The 27,941-nt window shown below is 40.8% G+C and overlaps 1 protein-coding gene across 1 annotated transcript; it reads right to left on the bottom strand.

Annotated features, from left to right (window-relative positions):
• Nucleotides 1–954: 954 nt before the first annotated feature.
• LOC114643287 (uncharacterized) lies at nucleotides 955–27,438 on the bottom strand. The gene is made up of 10 exons (XM_051921793.1): nucleotides 26,373–27,438; nucleotides 25,790–25,945; nucleotides 25,584–25,676; nucleotides 16,887–17,144; nucleotides 15,222–15,327; nucleotides 9,215–9,319; nucleotides 4,718–4,822; nucleotides 1,682–1,867; nucleotides 1,437–1,588; nucleotides 955–1,032 (listed from the first exon to the last, which is right to left on the bottom strand). The coding sequence occupies exons 1-10, from the start codon at nucleotides 27,417–27,419 to the stop codon at nucleotides 955–957; spliced, it is 2,286 nt and encodes a 761-aa protein (XP_051777753.1). The 5' UTR covers nucleotides 27,420–27,438.
• Nucleotides 27,439–27,941: the final 503 nt, after the last annotated feature.

The raw sequence follows: 27,941 nt of genomic DNA, 5'->3' as shown, positions 1-27,941 counted from the left end.
GTCGGCAAATGTGAAGTCAGCAGTCACCGGCCATATTTATGTGATACTTAGGCAAAAAATGCTTTGTTATTCAGTAATGTCAGAAAGGCACAATTTATTTGGATATCCATTCATCTGTTTTATGCTTTTAAATAAGATTGCAAACAGTTTGTTTGTCTCCTCTAATGACAGTAAAGTGTCATCTGTAGGTAAGGCCCCTTCTGCTCCTGCCTAATTCAGTTTTGTAGCTCATTCAGTCAAAGTGAGACGTCTCGGACTAAAAGGAGTCTTCTTACCTCTTGGATTTTAAAGGCTCGCCATCCATCCTGGTAATGTTGTCTTCTTTGATGATATAATTTTGGCCAATCCAAAAAAATTTTAGATCACCTCCAATGATTTCAGATTGAGTATTTAAAAATTCCTGATAAGAAAACATGGAATTAAGATGTTGATGAACAGTTGAACTTGCACGTGTCTGTATTGTATTGAAATGTCTTCTCTTAGTCACATTTAATCAAAAGATTAAAATAAAACACATTTTATCTCCTTTTTTGCTTTAACATATACTGACCCGAGTTTCCCCATATAAATGCAATGAACAGACAAAACTCTCATCGTGTCACCTGCTTTGATAATAAACAGAGCTATGGTGTCACTTCTTGTGTCACATGAGCAGTTGTCAGTGATGTCCAACACAAATAATGTGTCAGTGTGCTAACAGAGATACTGGATACTAAATACGACATCCCTGAGGAAAACTCACAAAAACCCCAGCCCCCCAATGAATATCAGCCAATGACAGAGTCTGTAGACTTTTGTACTGATTTGGGTCTTAACAAGGGCCTATCACCTCAGAAGTTCAGTTCAGTAGCATTCTGTGATTTATTTGGAGCAATGTAATGGTCACATGTTGATTTTTCATGGAAAAATGATGAGCAAATCTTAAATTGTGTTATATCCTATTTGTCTAGTGCATCACCAATGACCGTTTTGTCCATTACAAGACCAGAAATGCATGTAAACGTAATGCACAAATGGTAACTCTAAGAGCTCCTGCAACCAAAACAGAAGAAACAGCAATCTAGGATTCACAGCACGTCTGATGACGTCAGTTATAGTGAATGAAGAAAGATGGAAAGAGTCCTCTGACAGAATCTTTACTTTCTCACATACGTAGTTGGCACAAAACAAAGGGTCATTGAGACTTTATATAAAATGACAGTCAGTCACCCTGGGCCTTAGAAATGCATTGACATAATCTTCAGATCAATTGGAGGAATCTCCTAAAGAAAGACATTCCTGCTTTAATAACATACTGACCTGACTCAACTTCAGCTTAGGTTTTACTGGGATTGTTCTTCTAATGCACTTTCAAAGCTTTTTTTCCTGACTGTTTAACTTACAGTATGTAGTTTTTCAAGATAGTCATCTTAAATCCACCTGCATAAATGACATACCCACTCCTCTGAGTTTTCTATATTCACTAGTTGTCCACCCTTTGTCAGGCACCAATCATGGCTCTCATGCCAGGTCTTTGTCTTAGTGGAGATGAAGTAACACTTGGAACCGAAGGGGATCCAGTCCAGTTTACATAAAATGCAAGTGTTTTCTGTGGAAAACAAAATAAAAAGAGCAAATGACAAATGAGGGATTAGATGACCATGGAGCCCACTGTCTACTCGTCCTGTTGCAAAGCACTCACCATGAGATGTGTTTGTACCATCACAGTAGTATTCCTGCAGCTTACTGAACTCTTTGGTCAGTTCTTCATGCTTCTTATTCAGAGTTGTGTACTGAGACTGTAGGGCACTGTTGTTACTGGTCAAGTTGTAATTTGCAATTCTTAACTCTTCCAGTTCTTGCTCCTTGTGATTTAATTTTATGAAATCTGAGGAAAACAAGTCATTTCATACAACATGTAATCATCTTTTACACTTGAGTTAAGAATGCTTTCAGTTTTGGGTTGTTAAAGAACCACTTGCCATGTTTTCTGCTTGTCTTACTCCATCAGAGTTTGTAACATCAGATTGACGATTGTGCCTTACTAGTTTTCAGTGTGAAACAGTGAAAAATCGGTATGAACAAGCTGAGATACACTTTTTTTGTAACTTGTGTTAAGGCTCAACATCCAGGGCTCTCATCTGACTTCAAACACTCCAGATGACCCCCTAGTAGGTTGTAACAACATGTTTATCGACTAAGCAATATGCAGCAGCAATATAAAGACAAATAACTGTTGAAGTGAAGTCAGTGGACAGTAGGCTCAAATGAAATAATGCACTGGTGAGACCACATCTGAAGTGTTGTGTGCAGTTCTGGTCATCGCAGTACAAGAAAGACATAGCAGCACATGAAGCTGTGCAGAGGAGAGCAACCAGGGGCATCATGGGACTGAAGGACATGTCATAGTGTGACAGACACAGAGTTAAACCTGTTTAGTCTGAGCAGAGGACATCATGTGGGGATCTCATCTGGGTATGTAAAATCCTCCAAGGCATTAATAAAGTAAATCCAACAGAATTCAGAAGAGTGAATCACATACTCGAGGACATTGGGGGAAATTAATGAGAAGTGAATTTAAACCTGAAGCCAGGAAATTCTGCTTTACACAAAGAGTTGTGGGACTTTGAAACAAACTACAGAGACATGAAACTGAAGCAGAAACCTCAACCACCTTTAAGAAAAATCAGGATGAGATGTTGGGACAGCTTAGCTATTAACTAAACAAATGGGCCTGGTGGACTGAAGGGTCTCCTCTCGTTTGTCAAATTTCTTATGTTTCTATTCCTTCAATTTCTGTCTACTGTCTTCATTTTTAACATTAGTGACTTCTACTGAGAGACAAGTTAAAGAGGCCAGTCAAGCATTTTGTGTAATGCCTATTTTTGTTATTGTTTCTTCAAAGCAATAAATGGTAATTTAGTGCACATTACATGATAAATACATAAAACGACAGAACAACACAGAGAAATGCACTCATCTGCGAATCTCCACAGGTCTTTACAAGTCAAACATAAATTGGGCTGGAGGAGGCAGTAATGCGGACACCGGACGACAGCAGTTTGAAGAGAGGGAATGGAGTCAGGAGACGGCACAGACAGATAACAGTAAGACACATATTTAAATAAGTAAAGAATGGGAAAGGTGGGTTGTTGATTGCTTTTATTTTTATATATATAATTTTTTGACCTTCTGTAAAATTTCTCCTTGGAGACCAATAAAGTATCATCTAATCCATTATTCTAAAACACCTTTCATGTTAACTAAAGTTAAATATACAGTGATTACTGCCATTGTTTAATGCAGGACTACAGCATAGCGTCACAGAAATAAACACAGCATATCTCATATAAGAGAAGTTTCAGATATTAAATTAGGATTATCGCACAGACATAATACAGCATTGTAGCTCTTAGCTAACTGCCCTGAAGATGGAGGGGCTGGATGCCTGACTGATACTGACCTGACACACAGAGACGCAGGCTCTGCATCCACAAGTTTCAAGAAGGTCTGCACTTCATCCATCAAGGCTGGGAAGATTCCAGAATGCAGAGGACCACATAAACAGGAGTCCCAGGAAGAAGGTGAGGATGACTTTGGGTGGATCGCTGGGAGAGAGCATGTCACTATGGAGGACGATCAGCGATCCTAGTTGTGCTACATGATGAGGATGGCACAAGAGCAGCAGCTCATAAGAGTGGGAATGTGCAGTTATAAATGTTAGGCTTCATGAGCTGTGGGGGGAGATTATTACTTTAACAAACCCGATGTGGGGCTTAACTGCTAATTATGCTGTGTGTTAGCCTCTACATCTTAATATTTATAATGGCATATTTAACATGAGAGTGTTTTTAAATATTAGCTGGTCACACGCACCTGCTTTTTAACTAGTTTATGAAGGTTTATGCTACGGTTATAATGTAGAAATGGTAAAATGTCATTCCTTGGTTAATTTATGATGTTAGGAGTCATGTATGCTTGTCAGAGGATCACCTTCCAGGTTTACTGGAGGTAAGCGATACCACTGCAGGGCGAGAGGGGGTGCAGTCGCTAACATTGTTGCCTGTTTAGTCACCCACTGAAGTAAGAACATGCCAACTGAGGGCAATTGATGCTTTCTCCTAATAGCCGGAGGACTATAAAAGAGTGGACACCACAGAGAATGGCGTCTTATATCAGATCAGAACTGTGAGCAGCATGGAGCTCCTAAAGACGAACCACACTACTGAGCTGAGCTGAGGGGGCGCTGTGGCTGACAGTCTTGTCCTTTTCATTCACCAAAGTACAGAGAAAACACCCAATGACTCTGCCCCTTCCAGTCCCTGGGCTCTAAGAACTTGACATCCCTGAAGGAAGTGTCACATCTATCCAGAGCGACCAGAGCTAAGGAGCTCCGTGACCAGCAGACGGCAGACTAGAAAGTCTGATTAATACCAGCCACTTTATTACTGTGGCAATAGTTTTGTTTCCTTTTACACCATCGAGAGTTTGTGTTTGGACTTAGAAGTAAACAGCGATGGCTGGGTTGGCACCCCAATTTATCTTCCTTTGCGCCTCTTATTACTTCAGTTGACCCCACTATGTACACTGAATTACAGCCACATGATTAGTTGTTTTGAGGTAATGAGCAAGTCCTCCTAATTAAGGGGCCAATGACTGCACATACAGTATAAGAAATACACAAAGCACTTACATTTCCTTCACTTTTCAAAGCCTTATCAGTATGGATGATACTTACAGTAAATAGAAAAGAATATGGGGGCGGCCACTAGGAGAACACAGAAGACCATCAGCACCATCCGCAGGTTGACTTTCTTTTCTGCTCTAACTTGAGGCACTGGAGCTGCAAGAAGAACAAGGTGGAGTGAGATGAGAGAATGAAGAGCACATGAACTACCTGATGTAGGACAAAGTGGGCATTGCCCATTCTTCTAGGCTTTAGTGGCCCACCAGGCCTGTTGAGGTGTCAAATTTAATAGACATCCAGTTGTGCCGTCTCCCCTTACATCACAACATAAGTGAATGATCCCCACCAGAATCTGCCTGTAGTTCTTCTGATGATGAGCTCAACAAAGAGCAAAGAGCTGTAATTCAAGGAATGAGAACTGGGACAGACAGAATAACTTGACTATAAGTAGCTCCTGATTTTGTAACTAGAGGTGACTTTAAACCAATCAAGAGAAGTTAGAATTCCTTTTTAAAAACGAGCTGCACCCACATATTCTGTCATAGAGGCGCACACACTCATTGATCTCCAGGGGCTATTCTGAGGGGACCCAGGACACCCACCCTCCAAAATTTCTACAGTGTCTCACTTAAAGTTAAAAACTGTGAACTGACAGCCACTTTTATCTTTGTGGATCTGAAACCACACCACCTGGTCCTTCAGAAGAGATCACCCACTTGAAACTAAGCATCTTCAGGCCTGGCCAGTACTTGGATGGGAGACCATCTAGGAAGAGCGTGGGTTGCTACTGAAAAAGGTGTTGGTGAAGCCAGCAGGGGGCGCTTAACACCCTGTGGTCTGTGTGTGTATCCCTAAGCCCCAGAGCAGTGACGGGAACAATGTTCTGTAAAAATGGTGCCATCCTTCGAATGAGACGTAAAACCGAGGTCCTAACTCACTGGGGTCATAAAAGACCCTGAGCATCCTTCATAAAGAGAGGAGTGTATCCTGATGTCCAGGCTAAATTGCTCTCTGCAGTCCTATCATTGTGGCCCCCTAATCATCCCCTGTCTCTAATTGGCTCTTTGTCTCTCACCCCTTCACCACCTAACAGCTAATGTGTGGTAAGTGTAGTGCTGCAAAAATGGCTGCTGTCATATCATCCAGGTGGCTGCTGCAAATTAGTTTGACTTAGAGTATCACTATGTAAAGCTCTTTTGAGTAGTGAGAAAAGCACTATGTAAATTGTAAAAAAATGAATTATTATTATTATTATTATTAATGTCTTAGCCAAGCCAGACTGTGGTCCAGTGGACTAAAAACATTAAAAAGTAGCCATTACTTCAAGAAGGGAATTTCAGTATCTAAACTCTGGTGCCACAAACAGTAACGCTCTTCTCTATGAAGCTGCACACGACACACCAAAGGGCCTAACAGCAGAAAGGACGATGAGAAAGCAGCACCAGAGAACACCACAAATGAAGGACCCTGACCAAAAACAAAGAGTGGACGCCAACCCAAGAAGAATCCTCCACATGAACCCGGGGCAACAACAAAACAACAACTCCACACAACATCAGACATCATCCATAAAGACTTGGCATCGTTAAACTATTTATGTTTGCCAAGATAAATTATAACTCGAGCTACCAGTAAACAGCCAGCCTCTCTGTCTTATATCTGTTTGTCTGTCTAGTCTGGCTGGGTCCTGTCGTATTGATCACCATACTTTATAAATACAGTTATCATATTTCTATAATCCTTGTGTTCATCGATACTTTCATTATTCTGTTTCTTTAAATGAGTGGGCTTCATTTAAATTGATGTAACAGTCACAGACCCTCATCCTACGACAGAGGAAGGTAAGATAAATAAAGAAGATGCCTTCCCAAATGATTTGATCAATTGCTGAGTTAAATCTCTCCTCCTTCCCACATTATTCTGCTTGTCCCTGGCTGGTCAGTTAAAGTTCATTTTCCTTTCCTACACTGGTGTCCCACCATCAAAGGGGCCATTAACTGGTCTCCCCTTCATTCCCACTTGCTGTTGTCACATCGACATTCCTGTTCTGTCTCCTCATATCCGTGTTTTCTTGTCCATGATGACCACGTCCAGATCTCAGCACAGGCTAACCTGATTATTATCATCACAACATCAGCTTACTTGTCACGTGTTTGCATTTCATGGAGAAGAACTTACTTGTTAACCTTCATAAATGTGGCTACAGTCTACAATCTGGAGAAAAACTAAACCTGCTGATGGATTTTTATTTAACTTTTACTTTTTATTAATTTATAGGACTGTTTTTTTCTTAATTTTACCTTAACAGCTGACAATGCCTGATATTGTGAAACTGCCAGAATAACATTTTGAAATACGTTTCCTCTCTTTCTCTTTTTCTCTCTCTCAGAACAGATAGCTGACAGATCGGACTCTCTGTGTTTTAGGGTCAGACGTGGCATACTGTGCTCTGATGGCTGTCAAGTTTAATTCTCAGCGCTGACAATGCTCACTCTCTCCCTCATACTCATCACTCATAGCCACAGATGCTGTTTTGTGCTGCTCTCCACCGAAGGTGCCAATAATGGTGGACTGGCATTACCTTAAGGCCTAACTGGACAGGAAGCCATATGGGAAAGATTTGGATGGACAGGCGTCCCGGACACTTTGGTTGCAGGTACCTTTCCTGGCCAGAAAGATGCAATGGAAGGATAGGGCAAGACTGTCTCTTGGGACCATCTATTCCCCAGGTTCGCCAGGTAGGAGCATCCCTCAGACTGAGCTACAATCTATACACCTGCAGGGCACCTTGGGAATTGTAGTCCTGATGGTCAGCCCTGTCAGGGTGTGTGGGTGCCGCCAGAGAGGATTCACACTCCGTAAGGAGGACTCACTTGTTTCCAGGGTGTAATTGTGTGGCACCAGAAGTACTCCTGAGTTTGGCATTAAAGAAGCCAGTAGACCTCATCCAGGAAAGTTGGACAAGGCTGGAGGAGAGTAGAGGTGAATTATTATTGAAATCGTGGATGTCAGAACTTGTTTGGGAGAAAGAACTTGAAAAGGTTTAATAAAATTCACTTTATCTGAACCCTGGACTGTGTTATGTGCACCTGTGTCTGGAGTGTGGGACACCTCCTGTTGGTCACACCGCACACCTCTTTCATTCTCTCACACTGCTTGCTGTTCTTGTGTGGTGTCTATTCAAGTTTAGGTGCCTCCTAACCATTGACATTATATATTAGTTTCTCCGTTGTTTTCCTACAGAACTCCTAGGTGGGACCCAAACAATAGTTTAAGGCCAGGGGCTCCCTATCCCTCATAAGTCTGCCCCTGCCCATGACACATGGCATCTGAAAAGTAGACACTCTTGTTAGATATGAAATACGCCCATTGTAATCATCCAATGAGGGCAATACCCTTCGGGGCAGCTGGGAAATGAAGTCCATCAAGTTGTTGCACTGCTACATCCTTCTACCATTAGCCATCGTCTGTCTTTCGTATAACCAACAGTACCACTCAAAGATGAGTTGACATCTCTAAAATCTTTTGCCAGAACAACACATTCATTCATCTTATGCTTGTAACCTCAAACTGACTTCTTGACAAACTCTGAAGGACGCGCTCAGGTTCCTATAAACAGGCATTGACCTGCACCTCAAAGAGTTCTGTGATGCTATTACCAGGAGCTACACCTTTCCTTGAAAACATCTCTCACACTCTCTCTTTGTGGATTTGAAGTTCTTGAGTCTGGACATGTTCTAAAACTCCGTCTGAACATGAAGGAGGACCACAAGCTCTAACCTCAGCTCTTCACTTCTTGTCCAGTGTGCATGTGCCTGAACGCAGTCTGGATAGGATTTATTCTTGAAATGTATCTCTTGTGAAGACATCAGTCACATAAGAGTCACACTATTCCTTATGAAATTGTTGAGGAAACAGCAAAGAGGCTTTGATCAAAGTGAACTGAGGCAGAGCCCACCAAACACTGACCACTGGAGAGAGAAAGACATGACATCACTAAATGAATACGCTCAAGGTGGAGTTACTCACTTGAACCTGGCGTGACAGTAACACCTACCACACAATATGGGGCACCTCCATAAATTACTGATATCACGGAAACTGCTTCTGTTAAATTAGCACTCTGATCAGCCGACCAAAACTTGGCTTTCTCAGATTTAGTCACCAGTGTGGAACACGAAGAGGGAGAGCTGTGACGGGTTCACTCTTAGCCTTTAAAAGCGTTTGTCTAAATTAATAAACAAGAGCACAACTGTGTCTTACAGCAAGAAAGAGCGAGGAGACTGTTCATCTACATGAAGATTAAAAAATAAAAATCCTCAATTCACAGAGAGAGAGGGGACAAATAAACTGGGAATCTCACTGAAATGGCTCACAGCGAGAAGGTGAAGCAGACAATTCATTCATTAACATCAGCACATCCATTCTTCTTCCATACACTTTAAAGATTTTCAAAACACCATCATAAATAAAAGTACTAATTTGCCTTCCCTTGACAAAATATTCATTTTCTTCATTTGAAGTATAAAGTAGGTCTACAGAGCCCACCTGTGTCGCCATCTGCTCCACTGACATGTGGTGACTCTTCTATGGTACACAAGTCGTCAGCGTGTTTCTTAGACACTCGGTAAATTTCAGTCATCATTATGAACGCTGCAGAAAGACAGAAAGAGAAAGAAGTTCCATTTATTTCTAATCCAGCATTCAGTTGTTTTTCTGAAATCTTCTTACTTCAGGCAGATCAGCTAAGCAGAGATCACCAAATACACACAAAGCTCGAGTAGGAGCTGAAAAATGAAATTGTAAAAAGCCTTGTGCCTTTCCAAAAAACAGGAGCTCATGATTTGTTGTGTAAGAAATGAGTGAAGTGTTACCAAGGTGCCAATAAGATGAACCTACCACACTGATCACTGCAATGAAGCCGCTCGGAGGCCGACACGCCTGTTTATCTTGTAATTCTGCTACAAGACGTGCCCGCTGGGCCCACTGTGCCAGTGACTGAAGTTGTTCATTACTGACCAGTGCAACTCACACAGATATTCAGACTTGGAAATAAGGAGCCGTCCAGGATGATGATGTAAAGGTTTTCTAACAGATTACATAGTACGGAAGCTGGTTGAAAACAAACGGGGATTGGTTAAATAAAAGCTTCAAATACTTAGATGTTAATTCGCAGAGAAGTCGCACAATTGACGATAGAGCGCAAGCGAGAGACTGAGAGTTGTCAAGAAGAGAGACTGAGAGGATGGAAAATCACACCGAGAAACAGCCAGCTAGCTGATGAGAGAGGGCAGCACGGTCAGGGGTCTCATGTGAAGCGAAGGATCGGCGCTTGAGGGACGGATCACTCCGACTGATGATGTGAAAGAGTGGGTTCGATCATGGAGGAATCCGCCCTGGGGATCCGAGGGACGACTGCGTGTGCGAGAAGGGAGACCGGAGGTAGTGAAGGGAAAATGAAGCCTCGTGAAGCTTTGAGGCTTTCTTTCAATTTGTGCTGAAAACGAGTCGAAGCTTTGAAGCCTCAGCTTCAGTATGAGCAGCGACATCTGGTGGTTAACTGAGGTTAAGGCAAGCAATCGAAAGCGCAAGTGCAGCAGCACTCTTTGTTTCAGTCTCACGTCACCTGTAAAAGGTCAGAAAAGTCCGTTCATTTTATTCTGCTAAGGTCCTTGTCCATTTATACTATTTAACTTTTCAACGCCGTTTTCCGCCGTTAGTCGCCATCTGTCGCAAAAGCTCTCCAAATCTCTCTCTCCTCACAACCCCACATTGTTGAATGAGAATATACAGGCTGTCTTGTTAATTCAGCGCCACAGCTGTCAAACCAATAAAGCGCGCTGTGGGTCACGTGACAGCGGTGTTTCGTCACAAGCTCCGACACAGAGATTCGACTCGCTACACTTCAGATTGACACAAACTTCGGCGCTTCGGTATGATTTTCTCATCTCTAACAGGAGGACAACCGACCCCGAGTGGTCTGGTAGACGCTGGCGGAGGCAACCAAGGCGGGGGGTCGGTAGTTTGAGGACCGTGGCGGTTGAAGTCTCTCAGCTGAGCAAGCCTTGGGTGAGCTGGACAGACTGGGAAGGATCTGTGCTTGGCTGGTGTGACCCCAATGCCTGCTGCAGGATTTTAATCTCATTTTAGCCTTGTTTTAGCCGTTTGAGATTTTTATCTTTTTATGGAATATTTATGTACGGACATTTCTGATTTATGGAGATTTTAGTTGAACACTGTTTCGTTTTGACTTTTTTTGTTAATAAAAGTACCATCCCCTTGCTCAGGCTGATTTGTCCCCCTAGAGCAGCGCATCTGGTTACATTGCTGACGGTGTTGGGTTCGAGGGCTCCTGAAAGGGAAGAGGGAGCGTGGAGCAGGACCAGCATCGTCACAGTCGGACAGTATCTTACGGGACGCATGGACAATCTCTGGACGGGGGGCCAGCTTATTACTAGCACTGTGCCACCGCGCCCCCATGTTTAATACATCCATTCAGGGCCGCCGTAAGCTGAGGGCGAGCGGTGCGTTTGCTCCGGGGACCCCGAATGAAAGGGCTCTATCTACTAACGTCGCTAAGTAAAAATTTCTTATTATTGGATGAAAGTATTAATTGGAAAAATATTTCATCTAAATAAATTTTTAGACTTTATAAAAATTGTCAATGGAAAAATAAGGATGGTTTAAATTATCATCATATTGCCCAGTAGCTTCTTCTTTATAAAATCTTTTGCATTTCGCCTAAAGTGCTGCGCGAGTAAGCGACGACGACATCGCCTGTTTCCAGAAGGCACCAAATATTATTTTTCTGAGATATTGCAAAGTTTTATGTTTAATGTTATGACCAATCTTTGTATTTCGTATCACTATAGTGTTTTAAAATCATTACTAAAATTGAATTATTGAAACTTTTTTGATTATCAGGGAAACGTTTATCACGTTTATTCATTTAAATCCGCCGCCTCCACCGGACAGTAACAAGTAAAACTAGTGAATCACAACACACCGCCGATCCTGCCGTTCAGCTTATTAGTCGTCACGCCGTCGCTGTCATAAGCCGTTATGTGCTGGCGAACTACATGGAGATGCCCAGGATCACAATTAGTAGTTTATATGTGCGGCCGAAGAGATTAGTTTTGGGTCATTTGTTTGAACTTACATCTAATAGTTTTATACATTTCGTTATCTCAAATGTACAAATAATACGAATATTCGTTTTCAAATGTTTTAAAAGCCATAAAATAGTAAGTGTAAGTTCATCAGATATTCCAAAAAATCTTAAAACATTTATAGTGATAATTTCTAGTGTTGTAAGTCATCTCTTTCCTTAGAAAGTAACCGAGAAGTCACATTGAATTTTTAATATATGCTCTTTCAACGCTCAAACGAATATCAATAAATTCTTAAATCAGGTAAAAGGCTGCAGTAAATGAACGGTAGTCTTTTATTGTGATCAATTTTGGAAGCGATGGTCTCATAAGTTTTTTTTTCTTCATTATTTAATTGACGGGTTAACGAATACTCATAAAAGACATTAAAAAATTAACGCCGGTCTCAGTCGAGATAAAGACAGAAATAGAACATATGAAAATGTGGAGCACAGAAAAGAGCCGAAAAAAGAAAACAAATAAGTATAGTAATGTGGTTTATTAAAATTAAAAAAAAAACAAACTATAAAATGAAAAGGAACCTGCGGTGGGCTGGCACCCTGCCCAGGATTGGTTCCTGCCTTGTGCCCTGTGTTGGCTGGGATTGGCTCCAGCAGACCCCCGTGACCCTGTGTTCGGATTCAGCGGGTTGGAAAATGGATGGATGGATGGATGAAAAGGAACATGGACTGCGCTCCCGGCCCGGTCTGGACCTGATTCGGAGTCTGATGAAGAAGACATTGAAGTTCGAACAGAGAAAATTTGACCCTCTTCGCTTACACCAGTGGAAGAAACAAGTAAAATGAATGAAGATAGGCCTATTAATGACGATCCCTGGACGTGCGGCCAATAAATATCAGCGACACGTTAAGAGTCTTCTTAGTTTAGAAAAAGCCAAAACCAAATACGTGATTTCAACTTTCCAATTGAATAAAGAAGGAAGAAAATTCCATACATCATTTTACTACAACATGTTACCGAACAGTCAAAATGTGCGTGAAAGTGGTTATTATATCAGTGAAAAATAACAAAGTATATTGTTTTTACTGGTTTTTGTTTCCCAATAATTTATCAAGATTAACTCTTGCTAGTGATGGATTTGTGATTGGAGACATTGAAGTGCACGAATAAAGGAGCAGGAAGCATCTTCGTCCCGTTATCAATCACAAATGCAATTTAACTTGCAAAACAATCACAAAGTCAGCAAACTATTGACAATCTGCAGTAACGTCAAATAAATGCCAAAAAAGAACATTGGCGCAGAATAGTATAGTGTGTTCAATATTTAGGGAATCATAATGCCGCCTTTCGTGGTTCCAGCAATAAATTTATTTACAGAAAATAATAGCAAACTCCTTAGACTTATTGAAATGATAGCCCCATTTGATCCTACTGTGGATGAGCATTTGAGAAGAGTTTGGAATAAGGAAATATCGGATCATTACCCGAGTTGGGAAATTCAGAATTGAATGATCAAAAACCGAACTAAAGGAGCGCACTAAGAAAAGTCAATGTGTTCCGTTCTTTTGGACGCTAACAGATTTCAATCACGAGGAACAGTTAACATTAACAAAATGATGACGTCACAATTGAAGACTATTTCCCTGATTTTCTATCAGTTGTTAAAGTACAGGATCTGATTTAACTGAAGGGCTCAGAGGCCATCTTGCCCATACGGGGTTATCTCTCCAAGACTGCAGGGGACAAGCTGACGATAACGGCGCCAATGTGGCTGTGAAGCACCAAGGAGTGCAAACGAGAATTTGAATGAACATCCTGGGCCTTTTTAGTTCCATGTACGGCTCATCGTTTAACTTTATTCTTGAGAGATATGGCCTCGTGTATTCCTATTGCTGTGACTTTCTTTTGAACAATTCAAAGACTTTACGATATTTTCTGCCTCAGTGAACAGATGGTCTGTTTTCGCGAAACATTTGCCGGAATTAATGCTAAAGCCGTTGGCACCAACTAGATGGGAATGTAAATTTCATTCTGTGAAGCCGATTCGTTTTCATTTAATACGTCAGATTTGTAAAACATTGGAAGAAATCAGTGAATCGACCAAAGATCCAAAAATAAGACGCGAGGCCCAATGATTGATTCAATTTGAATTAAATTACGAATTTGTTTTGGCAACAGTTATATGGTAGGAAATACTCGTCGCTGTTAATAAAGTTAGCAAACTTTTAAAAAATATGTTTGCTGATTTAAACACTGCAACAACGCATTTAAAAGGTTTAAACGATTATTTAATTTCATGTAAAAGAGCCTGAGAAGAAATGTTATACTGATTATGTTTTAAGAATCATCGAGCAAGCAACGATGTCAATTGAAGAAACATTTCAGCAATTAAACATACATAGGAATTACTTCGGATTTCTGTACAATATTACAAAATTAAAATTTATGGCCGATGAACAACTTAAAAATATTGCTTGGATTCAGATATTTTATTAACAGATGGAGATAATCGTGATATCAATGGGTTAGAATTATTTAAATAAATGCAATTATTCTAACGTGTTATGAATACACCGACGAACTGTAAACCCCTCGACTGCCTAACTATATTACCAGATGTCAGCGAGTCTTATCACAATTTAGTTAATTATTGTGAATATTATATTATTCCTGTAACGACAGCTACAGCTGAGAGAAGTTTATCGAAGCTGAAAATAATTAAGAATTATCTACAAGCCTGGGACAGGAAAGATTATCAAGTTTAGCACAACTCTCAATAGAAAACGAATTATGTGAATCCATGGGATACGAAGATATAATAAATGACTTCGAGGAAAAGAAAGATCGAAAAATAAATTACAAATAATGTTTAAAAACTCAGTTCATTGTATTGTAGTTTTGTAGTACCTCTTCTTGCATTGTATTTCTTGTATTATAATTTTTCATAATAATAAATTAAAATAAAGTTTTAATTAAATTTTAAGTGTGTCGTTTTCTTAATTCTTATTTAATATAGCATATACAATTCATTTTATTATTCATATTTTTGTAATACCTCCCTCAAGTCAGATGTCAATTCCTTTTAAATTAAATTAGGACCCCATATCAGGTCTTGCTAACGGCAGTCCTCCATGTTTTAATTCCTCTCCTCATGACAATCCTATTAAGTATTCATCTTAGTATTTCATTCGTTCAGAGAGCTGTAATGTCACGAGTGTCACGTGCACAGAAAGCCCGTTGAACATTTGACGTGCTGCTATAGTTACCGGGGCTGTGAAGATGGCAGTTTGTAACGGCACCAGGTCCATTTACTGTGCAGTATCTACTAGAACAGGAGGTTCAAATGTAACACAAAACTGACAAGCAGCTAAAACACAAACCCTAAAACACTGAACCCCACCACTCAGTGCCCAGCACACCCACTGGTATACAACACACTGGCTCACTGGTGTTTGAAGACTTAACAGCTCTCACGTTATGGTTTGGTTGTTCCTGTTCACCACAGTCAGTCTTCAGGTCCTCGCAGTCAGAGACGTCCGGTGAGGAGTTCAGCTGGAGAGCCCAACAGGAATGAGCAAACCAGAATCTGCTGAGTGTCTTTAAAGACTTTAACCATCGTGTGCCCACGGGCTTCTACATATTGGTGTCCAAGCACAACCTTTCACAGAGTTTGACTCTCCAGATCCTTCAGTTCTACATGAAGAGAGGAGGTGCAGGGTTACAGTGGTCTACGTGGGGGGTCTTTTCACATGGGCTGCCTTGTAAGAAGCCATCAACTGCTTGGTGAGCTGGCCTGTTGGTCACTTTACATGAGTGTACATCAGGGGTGTCAGACTCTGATTTAGAATCACAGACGTACAGCAGCAGCATCCTTAACAGAGAGTTCTAGAATGGCAGAGACCCACCAAATCCCCCAGGGCACTAGAAGGCAGACAGCACAGCAGTGGTCAGACATGCCTGGCACTGTGACGGATGTGAAGATTTTAGTTTTGCTCTTTTGGATTTGTAGTGTAATGTGACAGTCACCTCATTGTCACTTTAATGACAGCCAGTCTCTAGATCAGTAAAAGCAAGAAGGTCACGTGACACCATTAGTCATGAGTCATGTTAGTCACGCTCATTCAGGAAGTGGTCCCCTGAGGCAGAGCAGGTTCTGAGATAATGAAAACATTGAGGAGGTTGTTGACTGCACTACTGACTACATCAACTTCACTCTAAAAACGACTGTTTTGGGCCAACAAAAAAAATTAACGCAACGCTCTGCATCAAGCTTTTTAAGTTACTATAACTTCTGGTTAAAATTACGTAGAACCAACCCATAACATTGAGTAACTGGAAAAGGTTTTTCCTTCAGATCTTAAATTGCTTTTAAGTACCATCAGCTTAAAAAATTATAGGATACACAGAACTTTTTAAATTCACTGCACAGAAAAATTAAGTTGTCCCAACTAATTTATGTTATATTTTTAAAGAATGTTTTAAGTTCTACGTACTTAATTATTAATATATTTTAAAGTTGTGATGGTGTAAAAAGTGAAGTTGGTGTAATTAGTTTTTTCAGCCTATAATTTTCAGCTTTATCAAGTTTAATTATTTATTAAATTATTAAAACTACAGCCACTTAAAGAATGAAAATGTTGCAAAATTTACTTTATTGGAAATATTATGTTGCATTTTTATATATTTCAACAAATAGCCATACTACAGCAGCAAAAATATAGGCCTCAGTGTAATATTCAACTGTCAAATTTGTCAAACCTGACTTCTATTGCAGGATGCAAAAACATTTTGAAAAATATACAGTAGCAACCTCACTATGAAAATAGCAAGTGCTTACAAAGATCATGAGGTACGAACACACAACAGCACCTACTCTGATCTAAGAACATTCTTGGACAAAAGAGCAACATTCTTTGAACACAATATTACAAAACCATAATGAACATGTTGTCAACAGCACATAATCAACAAAAATTTAAAACAAAACCTGAGAATGTTTACAATTGAAACAGCTGTTTATGGATTAAATAATAACATGGGTTTTTAAAAAAAAATGGCAGTGGTTTGAAAGAAAAGTGTTCTTAGAAAATGCTGTACTTGAGATTCATTACTTTCCCACTGGTTTTGAGTCCATCAAGTTCAAGGAACAGTTTCTGAAATACTTCGTATGTACATTTTAGATCCTTGGGATAGCTCAGATTCAGAGCGTATATTAAACCCATGAGCAAAGCACAGCACCTTGGGACATCAATGCCATCCAGGATTTTGGCTCCCTCGATCAGGATGGTTCCAGTGTTTGGATTCTTGTCTTTGATGATGGCAATGTTCAATACTTGCCTGTCAAGGTTTGCTTCAAACTCTTCAATATTCTAGCAGAACAAATGCAAAAGTATATTAAGAGGTTTAGTAAAACAGAATTGTGTTATTACTGCTGACGTTATTTTAACCATTCCAACACACAACCATACACATCTACTTACATGAACTGGCTCAACTTGAGCAGTGAGTAGCATTGCCATCACACAGTAGCTATGGAGACAAATTTAACTCACTTTTTTTGTTTGTTGGGGTCAAAAGTGCCAATATGAAGTATTACAAGAGCACGAAAGCTTACTAGAATCTTCATAGTGGCAAAGATCGTCAGGTATTAATCCACCAAAAAGAAAAGATAGTGTTTGGCAGCCTAATCAGAAACCTGAATATGTTTGGACTAAGCATTAAGTCAATACACTCATCATTTTTTTTCTCATTTACAAATGGGACAATGGTCAAATCCATTGCCAGGATTTAGCAACATGCTGTTGTGGTTATTTCTATTATTTAAAGAAGCCTTTGTGAAAACATAAAAAGATGTAATTGAACAAAATGCATGTGTGTATAGAAAATAGGACAGAGTGATGAAACTTGTTTGTGTTTGGCGTGCGTGACAAAAAGCATGTATACTTTCTGGAAGTTTCTTTTGATGATGTGTGTGACAAGAAAATATACCTTTAGGGTAATGACTTTACAAAAACTGGAAAAGTACAATGAGTCAGGATGCTATTTTTTGCTTACATGGTCAACGATCAGGAGATTAGAAAGGTATAAAAGAACAAGGACATCTGCGCTCGAGGCAGATGAAGCGCGGTGTCCTGGGACTGTGTTTCTCTGACATTTTACCCTTGCCTGGTATGTATTAATAAAAGGTTTTGACTAATTTTAATTTTCTTCTCTGTCTTCAGTCACAAAAAGTGTCCACAGTTTTGGTGCCCGGACGTGGGGCAAGAGACGGCCGGTCGACTCCTCCGGCGAGACCATTTCAGTGATCCGTCTTAACAGCGGACTGCCGTTAACTTGAGATATCCGGCAGCAGAGCATGCAGCTCCGGCAAAAGTTAGGACTGCCCTGTCCTGAAACAGTTCTTGCGTGAGGAGCCCCTGGTCTCCTCTTTGCTACATCCACGGTGACTGAACGGATTTCCAGACAGAGCTTGCACACTTCCAGGCTGGGGTAAGCACCGGGGGATTTCCGAATATTTTTTATTTTCTAAATAACGGGAGGGCGAGTTTCCTGTTGACCGTCTAGTCATACTCATATCTCAACGGGTTGCTTAAGGTGATGGAGACTTGAACCGAATCGGACACGAAGTCACCTGAGCTGGAATCCAGGGATGTGAGCGGACAGGCTAACGGGACGAGTAACGGGGTGGTATGGAAATAAACCGAAAAGAGCACAGATTACAGGATTGCTGTTAGGAACGGAATGACACGTAGCGCTATGGAAGATATGTAGCTATGGAAGATATGTAGCGCTATGGGAAAATAAATAAATCTACATACGGAATAAGCAACAAAACCGTGTTCTCCTGGGAACTGGATCAGGACCGATAGTTAGGTGTCTCCCCTTGAAACTAAGAAGTAAACAGTTTAGGTTTAGTGAGTGGCACACTTAATGCCTTGCTGATTCATACGTACAAGGGATTAGGCGAATCAGTATATAGTTGGAAAATTAAATACAGAACCCGGGAGAGCAAGGGGATATAATGGGAATTTATAACAGTAAGCCTGTTAATCGCCGCACAGGGGGATCAAAATCATTAATGCTGGAAGGATTATTTTCGGAGGATCAACAGACGCCCCGTAAAAATGGGTCTCCTAGAAAATTAATAGAAAAGAAGACAGGTTTAGATTTATCCTATTATTTTTTTTTCCCCTCCTCAGAACCGACCTCAGACACCTCTATTATCCCCTCCTCTATTCCCCATTCCGACTGTCCCCCCCCCCCCTGCACTACAACTAGCAGAAGTTTCCCCTGATGAATCCCCAGGCACAGATCACTATGACTCACCCTGTACTACACAAACCCCCGTCTCTAAATGCATTCGAAGTCACAAACCGGCTCCAACTTTTTTCTTTTCTGATCTTCCACATTCACTTACTAGCCCTTTAATAGAAGTTCCCAATCCCCATTATAACCCTGCCCATCCAGCTGGACCCCAAAATCCCACAACAGTTATGATAAATCGGAATTGGGACATCCAAGAACTAAAAGATGTCGTGAATGCACTTCCAGATCCAAAGGAAGTAGGAGGACTAAAATTTGTTGAACAACTTGATCAGTTAGATAGCATGTATAAGCCTAATGCTGCTGAATGGACCCAGGTACTTCGTCGAAAGTTTGGGACCACATGGGCCACTGTTAGCAGGGGTGTCCGCAATGACATTCCATGGGTATGGAACCCAGCTTTAACTCGAGGACAGGGGATAGGTGGAGAAGGCGAATTTAACCCACAATGGGAGGCGTTGAGACAAAATATTGCAGAAAAATATAAAAAAGAAACGGACTGGTCCTTTATTTTTGCTGCAAAACAAAAGAAAGACGAGACGGTTGATGAATGGGCACATAGGATTCAAGACCTTATGGCTAATCACTCGGGCTTGGGAAATGCTGATGACCGCACCCGAGCTGCAGTTCCACCTTTTGTTTCCGGTTTGCACTTTGATATACAAAACAAGGTCCGCACTTCCTGTATTGAGTGGGAAAGTGCCACGTTTGATGAAGTCAAACGACATGCTGAACATGCCGAATCGAACTCTCATGCCAAATTATTGGCAGCACAGATGAACTATTATACCAGGAATGCTCCTGACTAAGGTCGAGGATATGGCTTTAGAGGAAGGGGACGAGGACGAGGAAGAGGACGAGGTGGTTTTAGAGCTCCTCCTGTTGACCACACTAAGAATCCTTTTATTCCCTCTCCCTTTAATTCCAATGCTAATTCCTTCTCTTGCTACGCCTGTGGTGAAACTGGACATTTTCGTCGGGAGTGCCCTCACAGACAGCAACAGCCCCCACCTCCCCTTATTCCATCTGTTTCCTCTGACACCCCTGACTAACAATACTGGCCATAGGAAAACGCTGGGACCTCCAGCCACTCTTTTCAACTACCTTTGCTCACCCATAATTCAGAGACTGATCCTTTACTGACATTGTTCGTTGATGGCACTGAGACTGTTTTCTTAATCGACACTGGTGCCACTTGATCTACTCGCTAGCTGGCAAAGGTCCCTGCTTCGAACGAAACTGTTACTGTGCTTACTGCTTCTGGACAACCTCATCTTCTTCAAGTATCAAAAACCTCTTCAAGTCCAGTCACGTCCTGGCGGACATACTTTGTTCAACCCTAAAGTTGTTGTGTCAAATTACCCCTTATCCATAACCCTCTTTTGCAGCATGGACTTTAGATATTTCCCCACACACCATTCTCCTCAAAGCCCTACACTCTTTTTCCCCTTGTTTTTTCCCAATTTACAGGCCCCTGACATTTTACACTGTACTGCCCAATACTTCCCTATAGAAGTAGACACCACCTGGCTAGAATCTTTCCTTACTTCTGGTACTTGCCCCGAAACCCTTCACATCTACTGTGTTTTTATTTCATCCACAAAGGCAGCTGCTTCTGTTCATTTTACATGCTCACAGCACATATATTATCTTGGCGGCATAGTGCCTCATATTTTTCCTTAGCTAAATCACACACTGTTAAATGGGGGGAAATAGGACCATGGGTGGAAAAAATGCCTTGAAAGAACAGACTGGTTACAAGTTACTCCAGGTATTTTTGATACTCCTGACCAAAGGATAGCCCACTGTGAGCCTCTGGTGATCCACCCGAAATCCTCCTTCCGCCCGCACCGTGCCCAATATCCTTTGTCTCCCGAAGCAGAGGCTGGCATCTCCGCCGTACATCCCGATCTCGTCAAACGCGATACCGCCGATGGACATGGACCGTCATGCCTCAGGGATACAGAGAAGCCCTTTGTGTTTCTGGTTAAGCTCTTGCCCAAAATTTTAGAAGGCGTCTGGCCGGAAAAAGGTAGTACATTGATACAGTATGTAGATGGAAATAATATGTAGCGCTACGGAAAGAAGATTGTACAATAGATACTCAGAAATTGTTGCTGTTTCTGGGGGAAAAATGGCCATAAAGTTTCTAAGGTTAAGCTGCAGCTAAACAAAACAACAGGTTATGTCTGTTTTAGGTATTCTGGGCTACTACAGACAGTGGGTTCTAAATTTTACTGAAAGAGCACAGCCGTTGCAACAACTGGCTGAGAAGGCTCTCTGTGTACCTCAAAGCTACTCTTTTATCTGCGCCCGCGCTAGGTTTGCCTGATCATTCTCGTCCATTCACTTTGTTTCGTGGACGAAAAGCAGGGATTTATGAATTCAGTACTGATGCAACAACATGGAGATAAACAAAGACCGGTGACTTATTTTTTCTAAAACAAAACTGGATCCAGTGGCCGCAGCATTTCCTCCGTGTCTTCGTGCTGTGGCTGCAACAACAGAAGCTGTATTAGCAAGCACGGATGTAGTTCTCATGAAATTTCTTCTGTCCTTTTCTTTTTTCTTGTGACGTGTGTATTGAGTTAAGAGTCCATTTGTTTCTGTTTCCTTTGCTGCATTGTTTCCAAATATAGTGTAAATATAGAATAATACTGGGGTGAAGTGTGTTGAAAATGCTTTGGGTGATTTTGTGTGTTATAGAGTGTATTAAAAGGGATCCCTATGAGTATCAGAATGTACTCTGTACTTTGTCAAATGTTACAATTGAAAAAATGGAGCACCCTCAACCAGTTACGCAGTGGTCCAAGGGGACCGCCTGCTGGAGGCAAATCAAATTTCATCAAGCTAAGTGCACAAAACAGCTGAACTCGTAGCACTCACTCAAGCATGTCAGCTGTCCGAAGGGAAGATCGTAACAATTTATACAGATTCCAGGTATGCTTTTGGAGTCTGCCATGATCATGGAACATTATGGAAACTAAGGGAATTTAAGACCAGTCCTGGAGAGCTCTAACTAAAAACTGAAAAAGATAATTATCGATTTGTGTGATTGGTTTAGCGCAAATGAATGTCTCCACTTTTGTTTAAGGCTTGTAAATATACAAAAGTATTTTTCCTTTTAAACCCTGATCAAGTTTGAAGGAAAAATACTCTTTTAATAATATTACATGAGAAGGGAGACAAGTTTTTTGGCGATAAGCGGAATGTGTCTAATTGTGATATGAATGTGTGTGTCTAATTGTGATATGAATGTGTGTCTAATTGTAATATGAATGGAAGTTGTATATTTTAGGTACTATAAAGGAAGAGCATGGTGACGCAGTGGTCAGCACACTTGATACGAATAAAGGTTCAAGCACGTATGTTTTCCTTGTTAATAATAAGCATGAAGGAAAAGACGCGTTTAAGTATGTTACATAGATAACTTTTAAGCACAACTTAAGACCAGTACTGGCAAACCCATCCAACATCAGAAATTGATCGAATCCCTTTTAGAAGTTATAACCAAACCATCGGAGCTAGCGATTGTTAAATGTCAAGCTCACACAGGAAAAACAGGATCCTGCTAGCAAAGGGAATGAATTAGCTGACCACTTTGCTAAAGAGGCTGCATATAATAACACACCAATTTCTTTATTCCAACAGAGAAATGACCAGGACCCTGATAATCAAATTATTTCTTTACAGAATGCAGCCACGGATATCGAAAGGAGAAAATGGTCCAAAGAAGGGTCCCTCTCTGATGGAGTCTGGACTCATAAACACACTAACAAACCTTTTCTCCCAATGATTTTCTCTCTAGTCTTGCAGGTTTGCGAACCTCGTTGAAGGAAATCCACCAGCAGGTTGATCAAGCCTGGAGGACCAGCCCCCTTTCCAAGGATTTACCAATTCCTTTGGGCACCTGGATCCTGGTTCGAGATACTCGGAGGAAAACACTGGCATCAGCCTAGGTGGAGAGGATCATTCCAAATTCTTCTATCCACACCACACGCCGTGAAAGTTGAAGGACTGCCTGCCTGGATTCACGCCTCACATTGCAAGAGATGGCACCCTTGATTGCTGTGCTACTATGCTTTTCTTTTCAATTGTCTACTGCCCTGGTCACCTTGACTTTCCCGTGGGGAATTACCACATCAGTGCAGTTTGATTTCTGCTCTATTAACAACTGTGGGACTGGTCGACAAGCCCAGTGGACCGGATCTGACAAATACGTGTGTATGAGGGGAAGTGACTGCGACAACTGGCAATGAGTTTTTGCTAACACTGGAACTGAGGACTGGGGTTATCAACCTTTTGAGGCCCCAAAAATACGGTTTGAAAAATCGGTTTTCTATCAAAAAAGGACATGCCTCTCATTGTATGTGCTGACAACCATTGTAACTCAGGTATTTATGTATTAGGGGTATATGTATCTGGAACAGACCCTTTAGGGAGATTTCTAATTAAGATTGACGATCCTGTTACTAACACCCCTCATTCTCTGGCACACACACCCATCTCCCCAACTTTTGGTTCAGATTTTTCTCCTGTTAAGATTATGAATATTTCCACCTTTTCATCCATTTTTTCAGTAGAAAACTGGTTATGGGGATCAGAATAGATGGTTGCAGTGGGTTCTCTATTCAGCTAAGCAAGTTAATCGTTCTCATTGTTATGCGTGCGCTGCAGCCCGTCCCCATTTAGCTACAGTCCCTTTTCCATTATCTAACATTTCTGACCCCGTGGGGTTGCCCTGCCTTCTGTATTTATTCACTACTTCCAAGAAACCCCTCTCTAGTTCAAAGTGTTCTAATCTATCTATTCTTTTTTCCCCCACCCGTCACATGGATACCCCTATGTTTCAAACTCACGAAGGAGCGACATGGGTAGGTGAATTACCATTTTCTTTCTGTTCTCAAACTTTTCAGGTTAACTTTTCTCTGAACATTATTTGCCACCTTTCCCCCTAATTGGTCTGGTACCTGTGCTCCAATCCAATTAGTTATGCCTTTTAGACTTCTATCCTTACCTCCCTCTCCTTACATGGCCCTGGAGTATACATAGATGCTATTGGAGTCCCTAGGGGTGTCCCAGACAGATTTAAAGCTAGGAATCAAGTCGCAGCCGGTTTTGAATCTATCATACCCCAAATTACTATTAATAAGAATGTAGACTGGATTAATTATCTTTATTATAACCAGCAACGTTTCCTTAACTTCACCAAAGACGCTATTGAAGGCATACATGAACAGCTTGATCGTACTTCTCTGATGACTTGGCAAAATCGTCTAGCCCTGGACATGTTACTTGCCGAAAAGGGAGGTGTTTGTGCTATGTTTGGTGATGCTTGTTGTACATATATTCCAAATAATACCGCGCCAGATGGATCAATAACTCGTGCATTGGCAGGCCTCACTGCTCTCTCTAAAGAACTTTCCACTAATTCTGGCATTACAAATCCCTGGGATCAGTGGTTTGCATCCTCCTTCGGATCCTGGGGACAATGGATAAGATCTGTTTTTATTTCTTTGGTTGTGACATTTTGTCTCCTCCTCCTGGTTGGTTGTTGTATTATCCCTTTGTTTCGCTATGTAATCTCTAAGTACTTTACCACCTCTATGGAAAGGGCATATGTGCTACATGATGAGCGCATGTCTCGTATAGCTTCTTCCATTTTCTCTCCCCCTTCCCCTTCATCAACCATTTCAAGATAGAATTATATAGGCCCACATCATTTTTGTTCAAAAAGGGAGGAGTGTGAAAACATAAAAAGATGTAATTGAACAAAATGCATGTGTGTATAGAAAATAGGACAGAGTGATGAAACTTGTTTGTGTTTGGCGTGCGTGACAAAAAGCATGTATACTTTCTGGAAGTTTCTTTTGATGATGTGTGTGACAAGAAAATATACCTTTAGGGTAATGACTTTACAAAAACTGGAAAAGTACAATGAGTCAGGATGCTATTTTTTGCTTACATGGTCAACGATCAGGAGATTAGAAAGGTATAAAAGAACAAGGACATCTGCGCTCGAGGCAGATGAAGCGCGGTGTCCTGGGACTGTGTTTCTCTGACATTTTACCCTTGCCTGGTATGTATTAATAAAAGGTTTTGACTAATTTTAATTTTCTTCTCTGTCTTCAGTCACAAAAAGTGTCCACACCTTCTTGCATATATTGTGTTATCCTCTAGCATTATAATGTGTCATTCTTTAGGAAAGTGAGAATGTTTCAACTATTTGTGATGTCAAATTGTGCCACAGTAGAACTTACTTTTGACTTTCCATTCTTTGGTTGAGGTCTACAGAGAAAAATTTCCTTTTTTAAAATGTCATGTCTTACTTTAGGCGTATCACAGTGAAAGGTATCAAAACAACAAAAATTTAAAAAATAACCACTTTATAAGTGAAACAGGTTTTCAGCAACAATTACAGCCATCTATAGCAGGTTTTTGCCTGGAATATTAAAGTGTAGATTCCACGGTGATAAATTACTTACATTAAACTCCTTGAAGAGGTCCTGTTCCTTTTCTCCAAGGTAGACAACCAGGCAACGAATGGCCACCTCTCTCCGTACTTCAATTGTATTGTTCTAATTGAGTAAAAAGAGAAAAAAGAATAAAATTAAATTCTAATATGACTAATCCAAAAGGGTGACAAGTCAGCAAGCTTAATTTCAAAGACGAGTCTGATTAGTTCTCATACCTCTAGAAGCTGATTCTTAATGTGCCTTATCCTCAATCCTGAAGTTCCTCCCCTCGATGAGACAACATCCATTAATTTGGAGGTGCAAGCATCAAGTTTGGCCATAAATGTAGATTCAAGACTTACAGTGGTTATTCTTTTGAATTCTTCATTTATCTGTATTTTACACAAACAAGTTGTCAGAAAATTAAAGTTAGCAGGCAATTAGCTAAACAACATCTTGATAGTTCAAGAGCAACAACAAAACGCAGCCTAGTGATATTCCAATGACTGTTTACCAGTAATGTACTATGCTGGGCTTTAACTTGAATGTTTTGACTGCTCTTTAGTACCAGGTGCACTCACTCTTGGGAGGTTAACAGATAATTTGACCTTAAACTAGGGAGGCATCCATGCAAAACCTTCAGTATCAGTTGCTGTGTAACTCAAATGTCATTGCCACAGCTAGGACTGGTGTTCTGCTTCTATGTGGAGAACTACTACACTCAGCAGGACTGGAAACACTTTGCAATTAACTGTCTAAAGTATGCCAAGCAAAATTTTGACTTTTAAATAAGTTTTAAATAAGAGTGTACAATCTCACCTGTGTTGCATCAAATAAAGCAGGCCATCGGTCAATGATGTCTTTAATTGCAGGGGCCTGATAAATTATTTCCTGCCTGCGAAGAGAGAAGGTCTTGGCCATTTTCTCTGCAACCACAACGCAATTATCCCTCTTCATCACTTCATGTAAGAGGTCCACTCTTTCCTTCTCCAAACTTCCACTTGTTTCACCTTGAGGATAAGGTGGTAGATAATTTACTTCAGCCTTTTTTGGTTTTTTAACATTTTTGGCAGGAGCTTGCTCATGTGCTGCTTTCCTCTTGAGTGAGTTCACTTCAATTTCAGGACAGCTAAAACCTCTAAGCTTGGATCTGAAATTGTTCATCTTGTATTTCAGTCGTTGTATCCATCCATAGCATCTGTTTAAGGAACCTGGCTCTTTGAGACAGGGATGTTTGTTAATGAGAGCCTCTGCTACCTGACTTATTTGTGCACTTGATGGATATGCAGTGTATTCATAAATACCTTCAGCCACTCTTCCAAGAATATCTGGTAGTATTGTGATGAGGTCTTTGGTGCTGAAAAGGGTCCCATCCTTATGGAACTTTTCATTGCCTAACTGAAGCAGAAGCTCTGTATTGACAGAGAAACGGGGGATTGGAAATTCAGAGGGCCAACCCTTTGATCGTTGCGCTGGGCTTTTTTGTATTATTCTTGGAGAAACTGGCAATGTATCAGTGGAAGAGACAGATGAGCAGGCATCATCAGAAGGTGGAGAAAAGCTATCATTCAAGACTGAGAAGGGGCTGTCCACACTTGATAAGGCCAATGTCACTGTAGGGGTCTCCAACATATACACAACCTTTATAGTGTCCTTATCCTTGATGTCAGATGTTGAAAGTAGTGTGAAATAATTATTACAAAAATCAACATCCATGTAATGCAAGCAAAAATCCTCAGAAATTCCAAATGCAGCTTGGACAGCTGAGTGAAGTTCATTAACTGTCTTAGGGATTCCAGAGGGTAATGCCAGTTTCTGGACATCGTGGTCTGAAAGAATCACTCGGAGATGGGCAGGTTGTGACATCTGTAATGCACAAAATATTTGTTCTTTCAGTAATAATTATTCTTAATGAAAAGTATGGGTGTAATGATACAGGCAGCTCACAGCACTTATTACTCTTTGGGCATGCTCTATGCATAGTTACACAGATTTTACTATTATATTAAGAGTTAATGTAGTGTTTATTCAAGCATTGTTCATGCCTAAAACAGTGCCAGAAGGTCACTTTACAAACTCATTTTGCTTTTTAAATGATATATAGGCTATTAGAATATGAAGGCCAAAGCGCCATTGATTCAGGGATAACTGATCATCTGGACATGGTAGCCTCAGAATGATTCAGCTCTAAAACTTGCAAGACTATTAACTGTTTCGCAAGCAGCAGAATGTCCTCCAATTTCAGCGCCCCATATTCCTGTTATCTCAGCAAGTACACTGGAGTTGGAGACGTTGGCCGTAGGTGTTTTCAGCCACTTATGTAGAGGCAGCTTTAGGAAAGTTTATGATCACGTTGAAAATACCCAGCTTTCAGTAAGAAGCGCCACA

This window comes from Erpetoichthys calabaricus, assembly GCF_900747795.2.
Source record: "Erpetoichthys calabaricus chromosome 1 unlocalized genomic scaffold, fErpCal1.3 SUPER_1_unloc_24, whole genome shotgun sequence".
Classification (NCBI taxonomy): Eukaryota; Metazoa; Chordata; class Cladistia; order Polypteriformes; family Polypteridae; genus Erpetoichthys; species Erpetoichthys calabaricus.
Note: the sequence above shows the minus strand (reverse complement) of the source record. Positions and strands in the feature narration are given on the sequence as shown.

Bases quoted from the DNA above. Each gene is read 5' to 3' on its own strand.
- LOC114643287 (XM_051921793.1), bottom strand. From the start codon at position 27,419: ATGTCACAACCTGCCCATCTCCGAGTGATTCTTTCAGACCACGATGTC. The intron at 25,677-25,789 runs GTATGAGAACTA...TTACTCAATTAG, and splicing joins TTAAGAATCAGCTTCTAGAG to AACAATACAATTGAAGTACG. The intron at 15,328-16,886 runs GTAATGAATCTC...TGGGCTCTCCAG, and splicing joins GACTCAAAACCAGTGGGAAA to CTGAACTCCTCACCGGACGT.